The 18,925-nt window shown below is 45.9% G+C and overlaps 1 protein-coding gene across 2 annotated transcripts in view; it reads right to left on the bottom strand.

Annotated features, from left to right (window-relative positions):
- Positions 1-18,925, bottom strand: part of DENND6A (DENN domain containing 6A) — a 138,760-nt gene that overhangs the window by 92,352 nt on the left and 27,483 nt on the right. For both annotated transcript variants that reach the window (XR_010186961.1, XM_063940861.1), the window contains exons 7-11: positions 11,828-11,907; positions 10,788-10,850; positions 9,227-9,282; positions 7,794-7,916; positions 919-1,014 (exon numbers count right to left, since the gene is read on the bottom strand). Coding sequence is in view for 1 of the 2 variants with exons in the window: in XM_063940861.1 (XP_063796931.1) it covers positions 919-1,014; positions 7,794-7,916; positions 9,227-9,282; positions 10,788-10,850; positions 11,828-11,907 (418 nt within the window). In the remaining variant the exon portion in view is untranslated. The remainder of the gene's footprint in view (positions 1-918; positions 1,015-7,793; positions 7,917-9,226; positions 9,283-10,787; positions 10,851-11,827; positions 11,908-18,925) is intronic.

Raw genomic sequence — 18,925 nt, forward strand, 5'->3', positions numbered from 1 at the left:
TAGGTTTTTGCCTAGGTTTAAACTTCAGGTCACACACTGTCCCATACATGATATACCAGGCTTACCATGCTATCTCTTTAAACTGGGACACTCATGAGGAGCCACGACCTACTGAACAAAACACACTTTTAAAGACCGTGGACAAGGTGAAGTGATTATCCCAGCTGTGGCTTACCACAGACTCAGCTAAAACCCGGACTGGATTCCATCAGACCTGTTGCTGCTGCTCCAATCCTGCAAAAGTCTGCTTGTGTGCGTGCGTGTATCTCTTTAAACGGAATGTTCATGAATGACATAGGCTCTGCGGCTAATCTAAACCAGGTGAACTACAGGCTTGCAGTCAGCCAGCCACAGAACCTGTGTAATTCATTAGTGCCCCAGTTTGGTAAGCCTACACATACAGACATTAACACACTTATTTATACGAGTGCTGTTGTAGTTTTCATTACTTCCACAGCAAACCTGATAACAATAACATTATAAAATGTGGCAAGTCCTGGTTGGTGACATCTGTACTTCCAACACGTCAATGCAAAGAGCTCAAAACATGCATCAAGTACAAAGTGATATTATATTTATGGACAGAATTAGTAATATGAGCACGGACTTTGAGAGATCACCACATAAAGAAGTACAGGACCATCTTTAGCATATGCAATGAGTAGTATGGCTTCTAAACAGCCTGTGCAGACCATAACACCTATGTATATATCTACCTTTAATCCGGGACTCCTATGATTTACTCAGCTCCTGTGGCGGATAAAAAACAAGTGAAATGCAGGCCTTAGAATTTAGCCAGCCACAGAACCTGTTTAAATCATAGGTATCCCGCTTTAAAAGGACATTATGGCAAGCCTATATATATCCAATTGGACAAGACACACAATGCACAGTTTAAAACAGAATATGTATACATACGGTGCCTGTGTGCGGGTTGTATACTCCTTGAATTCAGCATCGTGGATCGTGAAGTACGGTCTGAAATCACTGCAGTATTTTAATGGAGAAATACATCTGTACACATAAAAGATGGAAATATTAGAAACAGTGATTTCTGAAAACAGAAACCAGATTTTAGCTGTCACTTTTAGTGCACCGCAGAAAATGTAAGCAAACGTAATTAGATATACCCCTTTCACACGGTCATCAATATCCGGGTAATTGCACGTGAACGCGCAGCAACTTGGGATACTGGGGGTCATTCCGACCCATTTGCACACAACGGTTTATCGCTGCGGTGCAAACGGGTGCGGAATGTGCATGTGCGGCAGGCGCAGTGCGCGACGTTGCCCGGCAACAGGGGTCGCTGGGTTACGTCGCAACTTACAAAGGAAGCGGTCGCAGAGCCGACCGCTAAGAAGATTGACAGGAAGGAAGCGTGGCTGGGCAGATCCGGAGCGTTTGGAGCCGTTTTCGGGGAGTGGTGAGTATAACGCAGGCGTGTCCAGCAGAACGGAGGGCGGAGTAGTGACGTCAAAGCCGAGCCCATCATCGCTGGATCCATCGCATAGGGTAAGTAGGTATGGGGTTGGTCTTGTTCTGGTTGAAATTTTTTTAGCTTAGCAGGGCTGCACAAGCGATCGCAGTCCTGCTAAGCTAAAATACACTCCCCTATAGGCGTGGACTATTGATCGCAGCAGCAGCTAAAAGTTGCTGGCTGCAATCAACTCGGAATGACCACCATTGTACGGTGAAAGCACCATGATATTGTAGCCAAACAGCTGTCTGTGTACTACAAGGAACCCCGTTTATATGTACACCAGGACCAAAACAGTGGTAACTATCGGACCCTTTTATCTATATATTACTATTAACATGCCGTCAGGGCATTATCTAACTCAGACGGAAACTATTTTAACCTTACTGGGATGCCAGTGTTTTATATATGAACGCTCAGAGAGACCTTGTTTGAGATGGATACCTGATATATTTATGCTGCCGTAAACTTAAATTTATCTCAAGCGCTTTTTTTACCAATTATTGGAATTTTTATAGTGTGTTTTTTCTAGAGATCATAAATATGTACTCTCTGTTGTAAATGTGTATTTACTTTGCATACCGATATAAAATACAAAATCTAGCCTCTGTGTGATTAAGTTTGGCTAATCAACAGCACACATATATTAGAAGTTTAATTTGTTGCAATTTGATGCTATTTAAAACAAACCCTAGCGCAGTGATCAGGGCTGGTGCTAGGGTGTTCAGCGCCCCCCTGCAAACTATAAATTTGCGCCCTCCATATTCAACAAAAGGTCAGCGCGCGCCGGGAAAATGGGGTGGTCTCACAAGTAAGGGGCATGACCACACAATAGTACCCCCATTAAAATTACACCACACAGTAGCACAATCTTATTCATCTTATACGTAATGCCACCCCAGTAATAGTAGCGTCCTTATACGTAATGCCCCGCCAGTAGTAGTAGCATCCTTATACGTAATGCCCACCAGTAGTAGCGTCCTTATACGTAGTGCACCCCCAGTAGCAGAAGCGTCCTTATAAGTAATTCCCCCCTAGTATAGTAGCGTCCTTATACGTAATGCCCCCCCAGGAATAGTAGCGTCCTTATACGTAATGCCCCCCCAGTAATAGTAGCGTCCTTATACGTAATGCCCCCAAGTAGCAGTAGTGTCCTTATACGTAATGCCCCCCCCCAGTAATAGTAGCGTCCTTATACGTAATGCCCCCTCCCAGTAGTAGTAGCATCGTTATACGTAATGCCCCCCCAGCGGTAGTAGCATACTTACATGTAATGGCCCCCCACAGCAGTAGTAGCGTCCTTATACGTAATGCCCCCCCAGCAGTAGTAGCGTCCTTATACGTAATGCCCCCCCCCCCCAGCAGTAGTAGCGTACTTACATGTAATGGCCCCCCCAATAGTAGTAGCGTCCTTACATGTAATGGCCCCCCCAGTAGTAGCCCGTCCTTATACGTAATGCCCCCCCAGTAGTAGTAGCGTCCTTATACGTAATGCCCCCCCCAGTAGTAGTAGCGTCCTTATACGTAATGCCCCCCCCCCCAGTAGTAGTAGCGTCCTTATACGTAATGCCCCCCCCAGTAGTAGCGTCCTTATACGTAATTCCCCACAGTAGTAGTGTCCTTATACGTAATGCCCCCTGCCCCAGTAGTAGCGTCCTTATACGTAATGCCCCCTCCCAGTAGTAGTAGCATCGTTATACGTAATGCCCCCCCAGCGGTAGTAGCATACTTACATGTAATGCCCCCCCCCAGCAGTAGTAGCGTCCTTATACGTAATGCCCCCCCCCCCAAGCAGCAGTAGCGTCCTTATACGTAATGCCCCCCCCCCAGCAGTAGAAGCGTACTTACATGTAATGGCCCCCCCAATAGTAGTAGCGTCCTTACATGTAATGCCCCCCCCCCAGTAGTAGCGTCCTTATACGTAATGCCCCCCCAGTAGTAGTAGCGTCCTTATACGTAATTCCCCACAGTAGTGTCCTTATACGTAATGCCCCCTCCCCCAGTAGTAGCGTCCTTATACGTAATGACCCACAGTAGTAGTGTCCTTATACGTAATGCCCCCTGCCCCAGTAGTAGCGTCCTTATACGTAATAGTAGCGTCCTTATACGTAATGCCCCCTCCCAGTAGTAGTAGCATCGTTATACGTAATGCCCCCCCAGCGGTAGTAGCAAACTTACATGTAATGGCCCCCCCAGCAGTAGTAGCGTCCTTATACGTAATGCCCCCCCAGCAGTAGTAGCGTCCTTATACGTAATGCCCCCCCCCCAGCAGTAGTAGCGTCCTTACATGTAATGGCCCCCCCAATAGTAGTAGCGTCCTTACATGTAATGGCCCCCCCAGTAGTAGCGTCCTTATACGTAATGCCCCCCCAGTAGTAGTAGCGTCCTTATACGTAATTCCCCACAGTAGTAGCGTCCTTATACGTAATGCCCCCTCCCCCAGTAGTAGCGTCCTTATACGTAATGACCCACAGTAGTAATAGCGTACTTACATGTAATGGCCCCCCCCAGTAGTAGCGTCGCTATACGTAATGCCCCCCCCCCCCCCCCCCGTAGTAGTAGCAGCGTCCTTACATGTAATGGCCCCCCTTTAGTAGCGTCCAAAATGCGTGCGCACACAGACATACCTCACACACATATATATATATATATATATATATATACATACACACACACACACATACATACACACACACACACACACACACAAACACACACATTTCTCTCTCACCCTCCACTTACATAAGTCTGGCTGTCCCTCTCTCTACAGCAGCCTGGTCCGTTTAGCTCCACCCCCTTCTGGACCATTTAACTCCGCCCTTCCATCCCATGTAGCTCTGCCTTCTCCTTTGATCCTACACAGCCACTGTCACAGGTGATTGGGAGGGTGGGGGGGGGGGGGGGTTCATGCTGCCGCTGCTGCTACCTGTCATACAGTGACAGGCACAACAGCAAGGGGGGACGGGACGGCGCAGCAGCAGGGAAGGGATGCAGAGCAGGGACGGCGCCTCCCCGTCCCAACGACTCCCTGCACTGGATCCCTTCGCTGAGCGGGTAGCGCCGGGCCTGGCAGTGATAATATGTATCTATTTGTATTTCCATTTTGTAAAGTCTGGCAAGCTTCACTCACTTGCAGCTGGTATTTGGTTCAGATAAACTAACAACTCTGACTAGTGCCGGGAATCACACAGCGAGTCACCGATTGGCGCCTCTCTTTGTGTATGTATACACTCAGGGGAAATAACCCAGGTTGAGAGACCCGGCATTTCAACCAGGGTATCGAGCAGGGATGACCCCGGCTCATGGTGCACTGTGAACGTGTAAGCCGAGTTGATGCAACCCGGCACCCGGGTCACACCATAGGAAGAGCCGGCATCTCCAAGCGCCAGCAGTGATGTCACCAACCCGGCAATAAGCCGGGTGAGTCCGCCAGTCTGAAAGGGGTCTCAGCTGGGTCGCACCTGGGATGGACCCATGTACAGAATCCTGGGTGCAACCCAGCATAGCAGTGTGAAAGGGGTATCACTAAGTTACTATCCGTTAGTGAACATTGGGGGTAATTCAGACCTGATCGCTGGGCAGTGATTTTTGCAGCCCTGTGACTGGATAGTCGCCGCCGACAGGGGAAGTGTATTTTAGCTGTGCAAGTGTGCGATCGCATGTGTCGCAGAGCTGCACAAACTGATTTTGTGCAGTCTCTGTGCAGCCCAGGACTTACTCAGCCCTTCCAACGCTTGGACACACCTATGTTTTTCCAGACACTCCTTGAGAACTTTCAGCTGCCACCCACAAACGCCCTCTTCCTGTCAACCTCCTTGCGATCGCCTGTGCGTTCGGAAGTTTTGCACCATCCCGTCACTGACCGGCGATCACCGCTGCTGCGGTCCACCGCACCTGCAAATTGCGGTGCATGCGCAGTTCAGATCTGATCGCAGGCTGTGAGAAAACGCAGCTTAGCGATCAGGTCTGAATCGGCCCCATTGCAAGGTGTTGCTGCATAAATTCAATAGTGTGTGTGAAATAATGACCAGGAACATTAATTGATGAAAATCTCTATATTCTTTGTGAGACAAAACATGTTTCAACAGTTCAGCTGAAACAAGCAGATATACATTTGCATTTCATTTTTAACTGTAATGCTATATAAAACAATAAACCTGTGTGACTTAACTGCATGTTCATTTCTCAATGTTTACAAAAAACTAAAACATGAGCGCACAAAACAAAATAACGATATGGGGTGTAGCTCCAACAAGAACCAACACCGATGCACTGCAAAATATATATATTTATAGCGAGAGTTAAGAGTACGGGGAAGGTATCAGAGACAGGAGGGTTAGAGCCCAGGATTGCAGTAGTCAATGGAAATTATGAGGGGCAGGAGGAAGGGACACTGGGATACTGCTTAATTAAATAAGAAAAGAAAAAAAAGGCACATTTACACTAAGTAATTTTCTTCACGGCTACTAAGTGACTCAGTAGGGTTGGTTCTATATCGGAGTGGGAGAAGGGACCTTGTGACGTACCTAGAAGAGGAGACACGTCACCAGGGAGAGGAGCTACGGCCGAACAGGGTACCCGAAAGTACCCTCGCGGGCTCGCTTCGCTCGCCACGCTTCGGGCTCGGTGGCTCGCTTCGCTCGCCACCTAATTACTAAAGGTAAGGTAATAGCTGGTGGCGGGGATAGTAGAGCAACTGTCCCGCTGGCCTAGCTCCTCCCCCTTGTGTCATGGCTCCTCCCCCTGACGGAAAAGGTCCCTTAGGCCACTTGGATCTAGCCTCAACCGATTCAGTAGGTGGCACCTCTGTAACAAATATGTTGTCACCTGGAATTATACTTTAGTGGCATACATTAACATCCCCCCTCGATGCTCTGCATAGGGGAGAGGGACCAATTTAGGAAAACATTTTAATAGGTGGTAGTGCAGCAATAAAACAAAGATCATAAGATTCATGAAACTTCCCAGTATTACTTTAATCTGATTAAACTTCATAAAAATACCAAAAATGATAAAGTAGCTGGCTAGTTCTCCAGCTGGTTATAAAATATGAATGTTACGTCCTATGAGCTAGAAAAGACTTTTTCATTTGTTGGAGGTCATTTTTTTGAACCTTATGTTCACTTATTTCATGTATTAAACTATGTTCATTTAGTTATATTAAGTGTCTTTGGTCACTTCCTATTGCCAGCACGGAAAGAGAAGGGCTGGGTACACCGACATGTGCCAGTCATGGTTAGATACATCTATATTACACTGGATCTATCAGTGCTAGGAATTTGGAAAGACCTCCATTGCTGATGGCCTAGCCCTACCGTTCCCATAAAGAACCCATAGAGAAACCTCATAACGACCCAACCTACGCTAACATACATGCAATTATAGCGACAACAAGGATACGGGTTGAAACTGGTATAATGGTTCTGAATACACATAAACCAGGCATATTAGAGTTAAACTGTCCTGTGTTAAGGGAATGCATATGTATAATTATGCATAGATTGTAAATTCGCAAGAGCAATGGCATTCTTTCCTCATGTGCCTTTCCTTTTCTTACATACACTATCTTATACTCCATACTCCCTTTGATGGCACCTAACCCCTGGTTTTCTATACCTGTCCTATATCGTCTTGAACTGTAAGTGCTGTTTTCTTGTTTGCTCATTTGATTATGTATTGTGTAACGGGCGCTGCGGATCCCTTGTGGCGCCATATAAATAAAAGGATAATAATAACGCCATAGATTTAGGGTTTTTTGTTCCTTTTTAAAGGAAAGTTATCTTCTGTTGCCGTGGCATGAACAACAATTCTGTGGTTGACTTACCCCCTATGGATTATATTAGCACATTTTAAATACAAAGTGATGATAAAAATGTAAATGCAATAACATGTGCACCACCAATCAGCACTCAGCAGAGAACTTCCTAAACTGAGAATTTAGGAATATAATGTCTTTAAAGCACATGAAGAGGTTAACTTACATCTAGGAAAATCCTTACATGCTGCTTCACATAATTATGTTTATACATCAGGCTAGATCTACATTATAATGTGAACAGCAGCTTAGTATGCCTGACTGATTATGACAGCTGGGAGCCTAGGAAACGGAGCGTTACCAAGATGTCAGCTTATTAACTGTGCAGAATTTGTCAAGGGGTGCAAGAATATATTATATATATATATATATATATATATATATAAAATGGGAACACTTCAACAACAAAAGCATGTGTTGCAGATAAACTGCCTCAATACCGTAGCTCCAGAACTATCCAAAATCCAGAATTATAAATCGATTCTTTTAGAAGAAACTTACCCTACAAGAGCCAGTACGGTCTCTGAAGACTGTGATGGTGACGGAGCCATGACCACAAGAGGTTCTCCCAATAAGACGAGTTCCCAGAGCAGCTGGATGTGGAAGAAGACTGGGGAGAAGCACCTGGAAAGTATGGTAATCCTTTTAATGGTTACCGGAATAAATACATATCACACAAGGCGTTAGATGTTACATACAGATGTGTCCCCATTCATCTTTGCTGCAGTCACGTCAAGCAGCCTCTCTTGGCACGCTAGGGAGCGTGAGAATCTTCTAGCAACGGGACTTTTTTTTATTGCAAAATGCATCTTTACAAACGCAATGAGACTACGACGCATGATGAGACTGTGCAGTGTAATTTGACATATGACACTTGTATATCAGTGTGGGCTGAGTCTCTGAGTCTGTATACAAAGTGCTACGATGTAGCAGCAGCAGCTTTTTTCCAACACAAGTTCTGTTCAGCTCCGCATACAGCCTCAGTCACACTCAATATACAAGCGTCAAATATCAAATCAGCACAGTCTCATTGTGCGTCCTAGTTGCACTGTGTTGAGACTAAGACGCATTGCCGGCAAAACAAAAATGCCTGACGTTAGTGAGTCGGATGGGACCTTGCAGCTCACTCACGCCAAGCATCCCGCGCTGCATGGCGTATTGAGGCTAGATGTAGGAGGATGCATCTGCAACGAAAGTCCTAACCTGCCATGTTACAAGCACTGTATGACAAATGACAGGGGCTGATTGGTAGGTATATTAACTCTCTCTACTTTATCACTCTGCTTCTGTCCCTTTGTCTATCAACCAGCAATATGATGGGAACCACTGTATTCTAAGTGACCAGTACTGTTCGCCTGTTACTGGCAGAAAGGGTGCCTGCTATAACTAGAGTACAGATACAGCCAATAAAGTTATTCTCTCTGCACAATGATGTTCGTTGAAGTAGAAGAAGCATACTACTTCAATTTAATCTGAATAGGACATCTCCTTTATCACAGTAACCCCAGATCAACTGTAATAAACTACATAAGGTAGTAATTACATAAGAGACCTTTCTAAAAATCTATTCCCCAGTACAACATGAACGAATGTGTTGTTTCTGATTCCTGACCCTTACTAGAAAAAAAATAAAACTAAAGAAACTAATTCATTGCTCTGGGTAACACCCTAGTTTTCAAAACTGAACCCTCTTAAAGGCTGTGACCGTGCAATATATATTGCTACAAGTAGTGTATCCTGGCAAACCCGAATAATACAAAGGTGATTCAGTTCAAGTCACGCCAGCTACAGTACTTTCTTTAGAAGATTTGTGTCCTCTCAACACTGACAATTCATGACCACAAGAATTATTTGTCAGTAACAAAGAAACTGTGGAGCACGGTATAAATCTGTATGTTGCAATCACTGTCTACATTGTGTTTTGTTGCGGTTACCTGAATAGATCAACTTCATGTATTGTCGGTAATGACACAGAGATTTGTGCGTCTGTCTGGAACAAATCGGAGAAACAGAACGTGATTTATGTAATTATGCACAGATCCTTCTACTAGATAGGGTGAAAGGGCCAGTTCTGTATATGGCGACTACTTCACAGTGCGACAACTTGGTCCCCTATGAAAAGTTTATTTCAAGGGTAATGTAAAGATAGTGCTCATTCTAGGATTTTTTTAGGGCAGGGTGCTGATCATTGAGGAGGGCACATTTTCATTTTGAAGGGCACATTTTTGAGGTGACGCTTTGCGCACAAAGCATAGCGCTTTTGTTTATAGTTTTTATACATATATTTTCCCCTACATACATATAGGACACCCATGTAACACCCAACATCTGTACTGAGAAAAATACTATATTTGTCCAGTCTTCTTGAAAGAACGGCTACAGTATATACACATAATAAGAAGGATAATAATAAATGTCTCCTCCACTGCTGAAGTAGTTATAATCCCTATGTGTTATAAAACAGAAAAGTTAAGCGGAGGGTTAAAATATACAGTATAGGTACAAAATAAAAGTCTGTTCTTCTACTAAGGAAAATAGTGTAAGCAGTACATGCTCACTGCTTACCCTGTTCTTTCCCTCTATATCAGAGTGCTGTGTTATGCCAGCAGCCACTGCAGTGATGCCATTTACAGTGCTTCCTCTGCCATCCATTTCATTAAGGATAGAAATTGTTTCCAATTTCAGAGATGGGCAAGGAGTAGACAACTACATTGTAACATGCACTCTGACTGGGTGTGGTTCATCAAATCAACAGTATCTAGGTCGACAATGTTTAGGTCGACAGTCACTAGGTCGACATGGATGGAAGGTCGACAGGGTTTCTAGGTCGACATGTGCTAGGTCGACAGGTCTAAAAGTCGACATGAGGTTTAATTTTTTTTTGGGTGTCGTTTTCTTCGTAGTGTGACCGGGATCCCCAATTAGTGCACCGCGTCCGCTCGCCATGCTTTGGGCATGGTGCCTTCGCTCCGCTACCGCTTCGCTCGGCACAGATTACCGTTCCAATCGTAGTCCACGTGGATCGTTAAGTATGAAAAAATTCAAAAAAAGAAAAAACATGTGAAAAACTCATGTCGACCTTTAGACCTGTCGACCTAGCACATATCGACCTAGAAACCCTGTCGACCTAGAAACCCTGTCGTCCTAGAAACCCTGTCGACCTAGTGACTGTCGACCTATAGTGGTCGACCTAAACATTGTCGACCTTCAGACCGGATCCCCTCTGACTGTTGCATTCTGTTTACAAGGGGGCGATTTATGATCCTGCAGGGTGTACTGAAAAAGGGCAGGGTGCTTTTTCACATTTCAAAAATAGGCAGGGTGCAGCACCCTGCTGAAACAGCCTAGAAGGAATACTACAAAAAAATGTTTTTGTATAACCAGTATGGGGAGTAAGTAAAAGAACAGTGGAAGATGTGCAGAAATGTGCCTACAGGATTTATACACTATATTGCCAACCAAAATGTGAGGAAAATAACGCGCGACACTCCATACCTGCGGTGTCATGTCCACCAGTTGTATTGTCCCTGGCTTGTCATGTCGCGTTGGAATCCGCACCTGAGAAAAATATCAATAAATCAACTTCACCAAAGGTGACCAACCTGGGCTCTCTCGCCACACACGGCTCTGAACTCTTTGGTTTCTGGGTCCCGGCTGCAGGTGCTCGGAAAGTCATGAAGGAGTGACAGCATGTGTTAAAATTTCAGGGGATGTGGGGCGGTTGGAAGGGTATATGTATGTCACGGTCTGAGGGCATGGCTCTTAAGAGTGGTTGGTCACCTCTGAGCTAAATCATTCTCTGTTTTGTTTTTTTACCAAATCTAGACTTCTGGGTGAATGTTAATCTGAACAATGAAATGCCCCCTCAAAGGGGTATATTTATGAAGGTGTGAGTTGTTGCCAATAGTAACCAATTGGATTCCGTATAACATTTATCTAGCAGCTTCTAGAAGACAATAGCTAGAATCTGATTGGTTGCTATGGGCAACATCTCCACTTCTAAAAAAAACCTCACAGCTTAGTAAACATACCACAAAGAGACCGTCTGCAAGATGTAGGCATTTCCTACACAGCTACAGACAGTAAATTAACCTTGTATTTCCTCTAGATTACCAAAACAAAGAGCAATCTGTTGTGCTTTAATTCTATTATATTCTCTTAAAGGGGGGTAGATGGCACTTTTCGCCCGTTTTTAGGTTGAGTTTACATTCAACCTATTCAATACCCGTGCCGTTTTTTCTACTGGTCAAAAAATCCGGCACGGGGGAAAACTATGTTGACTTGCTGGCATTTTTGCTTCTTTTTGGGTCCGTTTTTGCCAAAGCCGATTTGACAAAAAAAAAAAGCGAAATGGCATGGGCTAAAAGTGATTAAAAAATGGGCAATTGAATACACAAGGTCGAAGTAGTGCAGTTTTTCCGCTAGCCGAAAAAACTCGCACTACATGAATACCCCCCATAGTCTCTCTCAGGTAGAAATGTGAAAAAAGGTCCACAATTGATAAAAAAAAAAAAAAGACAGAAACATGTATGTACCTTTACTACAAGTCCCATAATTGGCAGGTGCAGAGTTTTTCCTGGCACAGGAGGTGGCCATCGGTCTACGTCACTACAAGCTGCAGAGAAGAAGGACAATATAGATATTACTGAACACGGCAAAATTGCATTTAGAACAAATGATAATTTGGTAAGGTCTATTATATAATGCATGCGAGAGCAAAGCATCACCCACTGAATGGAGCGCTCATTGTATTTTATTTGTGTATGCACAGAATGGAGGCAGCTATTAGTATCCTGAACCAATAGTCATCACGATTCAACTTATCAACACATTAATAATGAACAATCAACTAGAGGCACTTAATGGCTGGTTCCTAGTGCCGGGACAGTGTGCAGGAGACAGGTGTTCCCTACATATTTTCATGTACGGACTTGCACTCTTCCAAAGAGTAGATCTGGCGCCGGAGGCAGCGACCAGTCTAGCTGGAGGATTGTAGAACGTTTAAGCTTAACAAACCACTACAGCTCTCAGTGCGGAGAAGGTGTGCAAAGTAAAACAAAAAACCCACTGAGATGAAAAGACCCAGATAAAGCATATGGTTTAAAAATGTATTTACTGCCAAGCTGCATAGTGCTAAATCAATCAGGAACAATGGCAGTGCATTTCTACCTCAGCGTTTAATGTGAGATTCCACCAGAGATAAAAGAATCTCATTACTTATTTATATGTCACATAAACTGCTGTTCATTTATAGAATGTGAGGTCAGGAACAAAATGTCATCCAAAGTCTTCTTGGAAATTACCAAATGTCACATCCGAGGAAGAATGGCTGCTGTCTGCCCAGCATACGGGTAAACTGAACAGGAGCGGACCTTCAAAAGACTGGCAGAAGGAAGGTATTCTATTATCATCTATATGTAAGGTGCCCCGAGAGTTCCATAGCACCACACAAAGGGAGAAAATAGACAGCCGTAAGTACAGACAGCATCTAAAATTCCCGGGTGGTATTCATGTGACCGGCGGTCTGCTGACCGACAGTCACATGACCTCCTCCACCATCCCACCGGCTCAGTATCCCGATGGTCGGTATGCCGACCAACAGGGACTATTTCCACTCGTGGGTGTCCACGACACCCATAGAGTGGGAATAGAACCCGTGGCGACCACAGGTCGCCACCGAGCCTGCAGCGTGGCGAGCGCAGCGAGCCCGCAAGGGGCTTGCTGCACTCGCCCCTCCCCGCCGGGATCCCGGCGTCGGTATGCTGCCGGGATCCCGGCGTCGGTAAGCTGACCGGCGGTCAGGAGACCGCCGGTCAGCCATACTACACCCAAATTCCCATAGATACATGATTACATGGTAGTTACCATAATCATTAGAGAGAAGACGAAGTGGGGAAAGCACGCCTTGCATAAGTTTACAATCTATAGGGAATATGGGTGGACACAATGAGGAGAGGAGGTCAGAGACTGCAGAGAGAGAGCAGGAACGGGGGTGAACTAGGATGGAAAGGTGAAAGTTTAAAGAGGCATACTTGAAGACAGGGAAGCTGGTTAAAAAAAAAAGTCTGACGGTAAAAGAGGGCATGCCACAAGATAGGAGGAGCCAGGGAGAAATACTAAATGTAAGTGTGTGATCAAGGAACCTCATACGTAGGACTTAAAATGTCAGTGTGAAAAGTATAAGACACAGACAGAAGAATGGTGCTATAAAAAAATTAATCTGTCCCATTTATATATTAGTGGCTTATTTGCACCAAAGTGTATACCGAATATACACTGCCCAAAAAAAATAAGATTTTACTTACCGATAAATCTATTTCTCGTAGTCCGTAGTGGATGCTGGGAACTCCGTAAGGACCATGGGGAATAGCGGCTCCGCAGGAGACTGGGCACATCTAAAGAAAGCTTTAGGACTAGCTGGTGTGCACTGGCTCCTCCCCCTATGACCCTCCTCCAAGCCTCAGTTAGGATACTGTGCCCGGACGAGCGTACATAATAAGGAAGGATATTGAATCCCGGGTAAGACTCATACCAGCCACACCAATCACACCGTACAACTTGTGATCTGAACCCAGTTAACAGTATGATAACAACAAAGGAGCCTCTGAAAAGATGGCTCACAACAACAATAACCCGATTTAGTTAACAATAACTATGTACAAGTATTGCAGACAATCCGCACTTGGGATGGGCGCCCAGCATCCACTACGGACTACGAGAAATAGATTTAATCGGTAAGTAAAATCTTATTTTCTCTGACGTCCTAGTGGATGCTGGGAACTCCGTAAGGACCATGGGGATTATACCAAAGCTCCCAAACGGGCGGGAGAGTGCGGATGACTCTGCAGCACCGAATGAGAGAACTCCAGGTCCTCCTCAGCCAGGGTATCAAATTTGTAGAATTTAGCAAACGTGTTTGCCCCTGACCAAGTAGCTGCTCGGCAAAGTTGTAAAGCCGAGACCCCTCGGGCAGCCGCCCAAGATGAGCCCACTTTCCTTGTGGAATGGGCTTTTACAGATTTTGGCTGTGGCAGGCCTGCCACAGAATGTGCAAGCTGAATTGTACTACCAATCCAACGAGCAATAGTCTGCTTAGAAGCAGGAGCACCCAGCTTGTTGGGTGCATACAGGATAAACAGCGAGTCAGATTTTCTGACTCCAGCCGTCCTGGAAACATATATTTTCAGGGCCCTGACAACGTCAAGTAACTTGGAGTCCTCCAAGTCCCTAGTAGCCGCAGGCACCACAATAGGTTGGTTCATGTGAAAAGCAGAAACCACCTTAGGGAGAAATTGAGGACGAGTCCTCAATTCTGCCCTGTCAGAATGAAAAATTAAGTAAGGGCTTTTATATGATAAAAGCCGCCAATTCTGACACACGCCTGGTTGAAGCCAGGGCTAACAGCATCGTCACCTTCCATGTAAGATGATATTTTAAGTCCACAGTGGTGAGTGGTTCAACCAATGTGACTTAAGGAACCTCAAAACAACATTGAGATCCCAAGGTGCCACTGGAGGCACAAAAGGAGGTTGTATATGCAGTACCCCTTTTACAAATGTCTGAACTTCAGGTACTGAAGCCAGTTCTTTCTGGAAGAAAATCGACAGGGCCGAAATTTGAACCTTAATGGACCCTAATTTTAGGCCCATAGACAGTCCTGTCTGCAGGAAATGGAGGAAACGACCTAGTTGAAATTCCTCTGTAGGGGCCTTCTTGGCCTCACATCACGCAACATATTTTCGCCAAATGCGGTGATAATGTTTTGCGCTTACATCCTTCCTGGCTTTGACCAGGGTAGGGATGACTTCATCTGGAATGCCTTTTCCCTTCAGGATCCGGCGTTCAACCGCCATGCCGTCAAACGCAGCCGCGGTAAGTCTTGGAACAGACAAGGCCCCTGCTGGAGCAGGTCCTTTCTTAGAGGTAGAGGCCACGGGTCTTCCGTGAGCATCTCTTGAAGTTCCGGGTACCAAGTCCTTCTTGGCCAATCCGGAACCACGAGTATCGTTCTTACTCCTCTCCTTCTTATGATTCTCAGTACTTTTGGTATGAGAGGCAGAGGAGGGAACACATACACTGACTGGTACACCCACGGTGTCACCAGAGCGTCCACCGCTATTGCCTGAGGGTCCCTTGACCTTGCGCAATATCTGTCCAGTTTCTTGTTAAGACGGGACGCCATCATGTCCACCTTTGGTTTTTCCCAACGGTTTACAATCAGTTGGAAGACTTCTGGGTGAAGTCCCCACTCCCCCGGGTGGAGGTCGTGTCTGCTGAGGAAGTCTGCTTCCCAGTTGTCCACTCCCGGAATGAACACTGCTGACAGTGCTATCACATGATTTTCCGCCCAGCAGAGAATCCTTGCAGCTTCTGCCATTGCCCTCCTGCTTCTTGTGCCGCCCTGTCTGTTTACGTGGCCGACAGCCGTGATGTTGTCCGACTGGATCAATACCGGTTGACCCTGAAGCAGAGGCTTTGCTTGACTTAGGGCATTGTAAATGGCCCTTAGTTCCAGGATATTTTTGTCTCGAGGCTTGACCATAAGCCCTGGATATTTTTTATTTATTTTTTTCCTGTGTGACTGCTCCCCAGCCTCGCAGGCTGGCATCCGTGGTCACCAGGACCCAGTCCTGAATGCCGAATCTGCGGCCCTCTAGAAGATGAGCACTCTGCAACCACCACAGGAGGGACACCCTTGTCCTTGGTGACAGGGTTATCCGCTGATGCATCTGAAGATGCGACCCGGACCATTTGTCCAGTAGGTTCCACTGGAAAGTTCTTGTGTGGAATCTGCCGAATGGGATTGCTTCGTAGGAAGCCACCATTTTTACCCAGAACCCTTGTGCATTGATGCCCTGAGACTTGGTTCGGTTTTAGGAGGTTCCTGACTAGCTCGGATAACTCCCTGGCTTTCTCCTCCGGGAGAAACACCTTCTTTCTGGACTGTGTCCAGGATCATCCCTAGGAACAGAAGACAAGTCGTCGGAACCAGCTGCGATTTTGGAATATTGAGAATCCACTCGTGCTGCCGCAACACTACCTGAGATAGTGCTACACCGACCTCCAACTGTTCTCTGGATCTTACCCTTATCAGGGAATCGTCCAAGTAAAGGATAACTAAAATTCCCTTCCTTCGAAGGAATATCATCATTTCGGTCATTACTTCAGTAAAGACCCGGGGTGCCGTGGACCATCCCTACGGCAGCGTCTGAACTGATAGTGACAGTTCTGTACCATAACCTGAGATACCTTTGGTGAGAAGGGTAAATTTTGACATGAAGGTAAGCATCCTTGATGTCCCGAGACATCATGTAGTCCCCTTCTTCCAGGTTTGCAATCACTGCTCTGAGTGACTCAATTTTGAATTTGAACCTCTGTATGTAAGTGTTCAAAGATTTTAGATTTTAAAATCGGTCTCACCGAGCCGTCTGGCTTCGGTACCACAATAGTGTGGAATAATACCCCGTTCCCTGTTGCAGGAGGGGTACCTTAATTATCACCTGCTGGGAATACAGCTTGTGAATGGCTTCCAAAACTGCCTCCCTGACAGCGGGAGACATCGGTAAAACAGACTTTTTGGAAACGGCGAGGGGAATACGTCTCGAATTCCAATTTGTACCCCTGAAATATTACCTGAAGGATCCAGGGGTCTACTTGCGAGTGAGCCCACTGCGCACTGAAATTCACTGAGAACGGGCCCCCACCGTGCCTGAACTTGTAAAGCCCTAGCGTCATACTGAGGGCTTGGCAGCGGCGGAAAAGGGTTTCTGTTCCTGGGAACTGGCTGATCTCTGCAGCCATTTTCCTCTCCCTCTGTCACGAGCAGAAAAGAGGAACCCTTTTGTCCGCTTGCCAACCAGGACTGCGCCTGATAATACGGCGTCTTATTTTGAGAGGCGACCTAGGGTACATCCCCTTTTTTAAGGCAATACTTCCAAATGCCGTTTGGAATCCCTGACCACTTTACTGGTAGAATACAAAGCACTTATACTTGATGCCAGTCGGCAAATATTCCGCTGTGCATCATGCATATATAGAAAAGCATCTTTTAATTGCTCTATAGGCAATAATATACTGTCCTTATCTAGGATATCAATATTTCCAGTCAGGGAATCCGACCACGCCACCCAGCACTGCACATCCAGGCTGAGGCGATTGCTGGTCGCAGTATAACACCAGTATGTGTGTAAATACATTTTAGGATACCCTCCTGCTTTTTATCAGCAGGATCCTTAAGGGCGGCCATCTCAAGAGAGGGTAGAGCCCTTGTTCTTACAATCGTGTGAGCGCCTTATCCCCTGTAGGGGGTGTTTCCCAATGCACCCTAACCTCTGGCGGGAAAAGGTATACTGCCAATAACTTTTTAGAATTATCAATTGTTATCGGAGGAAAACCCACGCATCATCACACACCTCATTTTATTTTTCAGATTCAGGAAAACTATAGGAAGTTTTTCCTCACCAAACATAATACCCCTTTTTTGGTGGTATTCATATTATCAGAAAAGTGTAAACATTTTCCATTGCCTCAATCATGCAATGTGTGGCCCTATTGGAAATCACGGTTGTCTCTTCACGTCGACACAGGAGCCAGTATCCGTGTCGGCGTCTGTATCTGAGGTAACGGGCGCTTTAGAGCCCCTGTATGAGACATCTGGACATGCACAAGCTGAGTAGCCGGCTGTCTCATGTCAACCACTGTCTTTTATACAAAGCTGACACTGTCACGCAATTTCAACAGTACATCCACTCAGGTGTCGACCCCCTAGGGGGTGACAACACTATTACAGACACTCTACTCCGTCTCCACATCATTTTTCTCCTCATACATGTCGACACAAAAGTACCGACACACAGCACACACACAGGGAATGCTCTGATAGAGGACAGGACCCACTAGCCCTTTGGGGAGACAGAGGGAGAGTTTGCCAGCACACACCAGAGCACTATATATATACAGGGATAACCTTATATAAGTGTTTTTCCCTTTATAGCTGCTGTATTGTTTATACTGCGCCTAATTTGTGCCCCCCTCTCTTTTTTAACCCCTTTCTGTAGTGTAGTGACTGCAGGGGAGAGCCAGGGAGCTTCCCTCCAACTGAGCTGTGAGGGAAAATGGCGCCAGTGTGCTGAGGAGATAGGCTCCGCCCCTTTCTCGGCGTCCTTATCATCCGTTTTTCTATATGTTTTGGCAGGGGTTAAATGCATCCATATAGCCCAGGAGTTATATGTGATGCATTTATTTTAGCCATATAAGGTTTTATCGATTTATTGCGTCTCAGGGCGCTGCCCCCCGAGTGCCCTGCACCCTCAGTGACCGGAGTGTGAAGTGTGCTGAGAGCAATGGCGCACAGCTGCGGTGCTGTGCGCTACCTTATCTGAAGACAGGATCGTCTTCTGCCGCCGATTTCACCGGACCTCTTCGCTCTTCTGGCTCTGTAAGGGGGCCGGCGGCGCGGCTCCGGGACCCATCCAGGCTGAACCTGTGATCGTCCCTCTGGAGCTAATGTCCAGTAGCCTAAGAAACCCGATCCACTCTGCACTCAGGTGAGTCCGTTTCTTCTCCCCTTAGTCCCACGATGCAGTGAGCCTGTTGCCAGCAGGTCTCACTGAAAATAATAAACCTAAACTAAA

This window comes from Pseudophryne corroboree, chromosome 9 (genome assembly GCF_028390025.1).
Source record: "Pseudophryne corroboree isolate aPseCor3 chromosome 9, aPseCor3.hap2, whole genome shotgun sequence".
NCBI classification, from domain to species: Eukaryota; Metazoa; Chordata; class Amphibia; order Anura; family Myobatrachidae; genus Pseudophryne; species Pseudophryne corroboree.